Source organism: Austrofundulus limnaeus, unplaced genomic scaffold (genome assembly GCF_001266775.1).
Source record: "Austrofundulus limnaeus strain Quisiro unplaced genomic scaffold, Austrofundulus_limnaeus-1.0 Scaffold24, whole genome shotgun sequence".
NCBI classification, from domain to species: Eukaryota; Metazoa; Chordata; class Actinopteri; order Cyprinodontiformes; family Rivulidae; genus Austrofundulus; species Austrofundulus limnaeus.
The window spans coordinates 1233930-1236319 of NW_013952426.1; the positions used below are offsets into that span (position 1 = coordinate 1233930).

The 2390-nt window shown below is 39.7% G+C and overlaps 1 protein-coding gene across 1 annotated transcript in view; it reads right to left on the reverse strand.

Annotated features, from left to right (window-relative positions):
* The window catches only part of pappa2 (pappalysin 2), a gene marked incomplete at its 5' end in the record, with an annotated part of 72007 nt that overhangs the window by 24931 nt on the left and 44686 nt on the right, over window positions 1–2390 (reverse strand). The window contains 1 exon segment of the mRNA XM_014004452.1: window positions 1574–1695. Within this exon segment, the coding sequence (XP_013859906.1) occupies window positions 1574–1695 (122 nt within the window).

Genomic DNA, 2390 nt, shown 5'->3' on the forward strand with positions numbered 1-2390 from the left:
GCTGTTTGAACTTCAGAGTCATTGTTGCTTGAAGTAGTAAACTGTTCAAATGATGGGCCACTTGGGAAAGTTTGGTTACTTTCTGATGCTGATTTCATTATGTCACTTTGTGTCGCACGAAAATAATGCTCAGTTTCTGGGAAATTAGGGCTGCTTGCATCTGACTGAGAGCATTTGTGTGACAGAATAGAGTTCAGACATGGCACCCCCCCCTCCCTTTTACTTTATTTTATTTTGTTGAAAGACTGATTATGGCATTTTGGGAAATATTCTGTTGATAATGGTTCAAGTTCCAATTCTCACACTTACATTTTTGTTTAGTTATTTGAACTAATACTTTTATCTTTAAGCAAGTAATTCATGACAACCTTTAATGACCTAGGTTTTCATGACATGCTGTTCATCTGCAGATAGAATGATTAAAGTCAGAACAAGATTTGCTAACAACAGATTCTTAGATATCACTTGTGTTTATCTTTGTGTTTCCCATTGACCTTGTATCAAATCTTGCTAAGACGACATAATGGTGTTTGTTAATACATATACTGTATGAGGCCTCTCGAGACACAGTGTTCAACAGTGAGTAGTGGAGTGGACACAGTAGTGTGGAGAGACAGTGACAGAGAGAAGCAGAGGCACAGAGACAGGCCAGGTTGTTCTCTGTGTTCCTGTTGTTGCAATAAAACTCAGCTGATCATCTCACTAAGTACCTTCATTCTTGGACCACGTATTTCTACCTTTGTTAAATAAATATTGCCATAACACAGAATATGTAATTATATGAGAGCAGAAATATCCACTCATCCATCCATTTTCTTTCAACTGACAGCTGGGGAGACACCCTGGGCAGGTCGCAACTCCATCACAGGGACATAGAAACGATGTTTCACCCTCTCACTCACCTAGGGACGATTTAGAGTGACCAAAATTGTAAAATTAATGTTTTAGTCTGTGGGAGGAAACCAGAGTAACTGGACAAAACCCACATTTGCATGGAGATAACATGCAAATATGGGTTCCTTACAGGCCAGGAAACAGTCCTGCAACCATCTCACTGAGAGGTGATGACTCTAACCACCACTCCCTAGGCCACTCAGCAAAATTAGCTTTTTAAATTTTTTTTTCGTGTGTAGCTAGTCCCACATATTTTTTGGTCAAATGGGAAACTGTTTAACAAGTGTTGGTTTGTGTCTAACAACCAGTGTGATTCAGGCTCAAGCAGTAGCTCCGTTTATTTACTCAGAGCAGCAGATGTTTGATTGAATTATTGAATATATGAATTAAAACACTCAGGGCTGTTTGTCAGCAGATCAGCTTTCCAACATGTAAGTAAAACTATCACACGCATTGCCTGCAATAGGTTTCCATATGTTAACAAAACAGTTTTTTGGAAAAGCAAATCAGACTGTTTACAGTTTCACCAGATTTAGCACCTTTACCCAATAAACAACTTAAACAAATTACTTACTGGAATTCAGCATATTTTATGAAAATAAGATGCATAATTTTCCCTTTAGYTAACCAACGTTACCTAAAGTTAAGTCAAACTCAGTCAGTTTGGCTGGCCTCTCACCTGGACAGTGGTGGGCAGCATCCAGTGCTTCAGAGTATCAGCTGTAGTGCCATTGGGCAGAACCACTGGGTCCTGAAGATCCATGTTTAGAGTGACGACACATGTTGGGTAGCACTCATCACCTGCAAAGCAAAGGGAAAAAAATATCAAATAAGACCTCTCATCATTGAAATTTACTTTCATCATATGTTTCTTATTTAGTAGATTGATAAAAATGACCAAAATGTATCTAAAATATTTGCCAACCAACATATCAAGTCATAGTTTAACTTCTAATCCCAGGCTGTTTTTGTAACACAGAACTTATTTGGAACTGGCTGTGTGGTTGAAGATTCAGTAGTTAATCCCCTAATGTACCCTTAAGTACAAAGGTACTGTAAGTGCTGAACTGCCAGAGGGTTTTTTAAAAAGTAAGGCTGATCAAAACTGAAAGTCAAAGTGTCTGTGAATCCAGTTTCCTTCAGCATCACAATGCACTCAAAAACTGGTGGAAACTCTGATGGGAGGAGGTGTGGCAGACCCAATCCTGGATCCAGCAAGACAGCCCCAGATCATCACACTGCTTCCTCCATGTTTAACAGTTGTCACACTATGAGAAACAGTACAAATGTCTGCAGTGTTTTAACCTGGCCCTTGCCTTCCTACGCAGCTCCGCTCAATTCTAGTTTCCCTTCACTGCTCTGTCTGGGATTTCTCCCATTGACAAGGATTTCTTCTGGAGCATTTTTGTCTGGGCCAATCAGAGAACAGAACATTGATTTTCTGCACAGTGTCTGCTTGTAGTTTATTTTACCTGGGCCAATCAGCAAACAGAAGG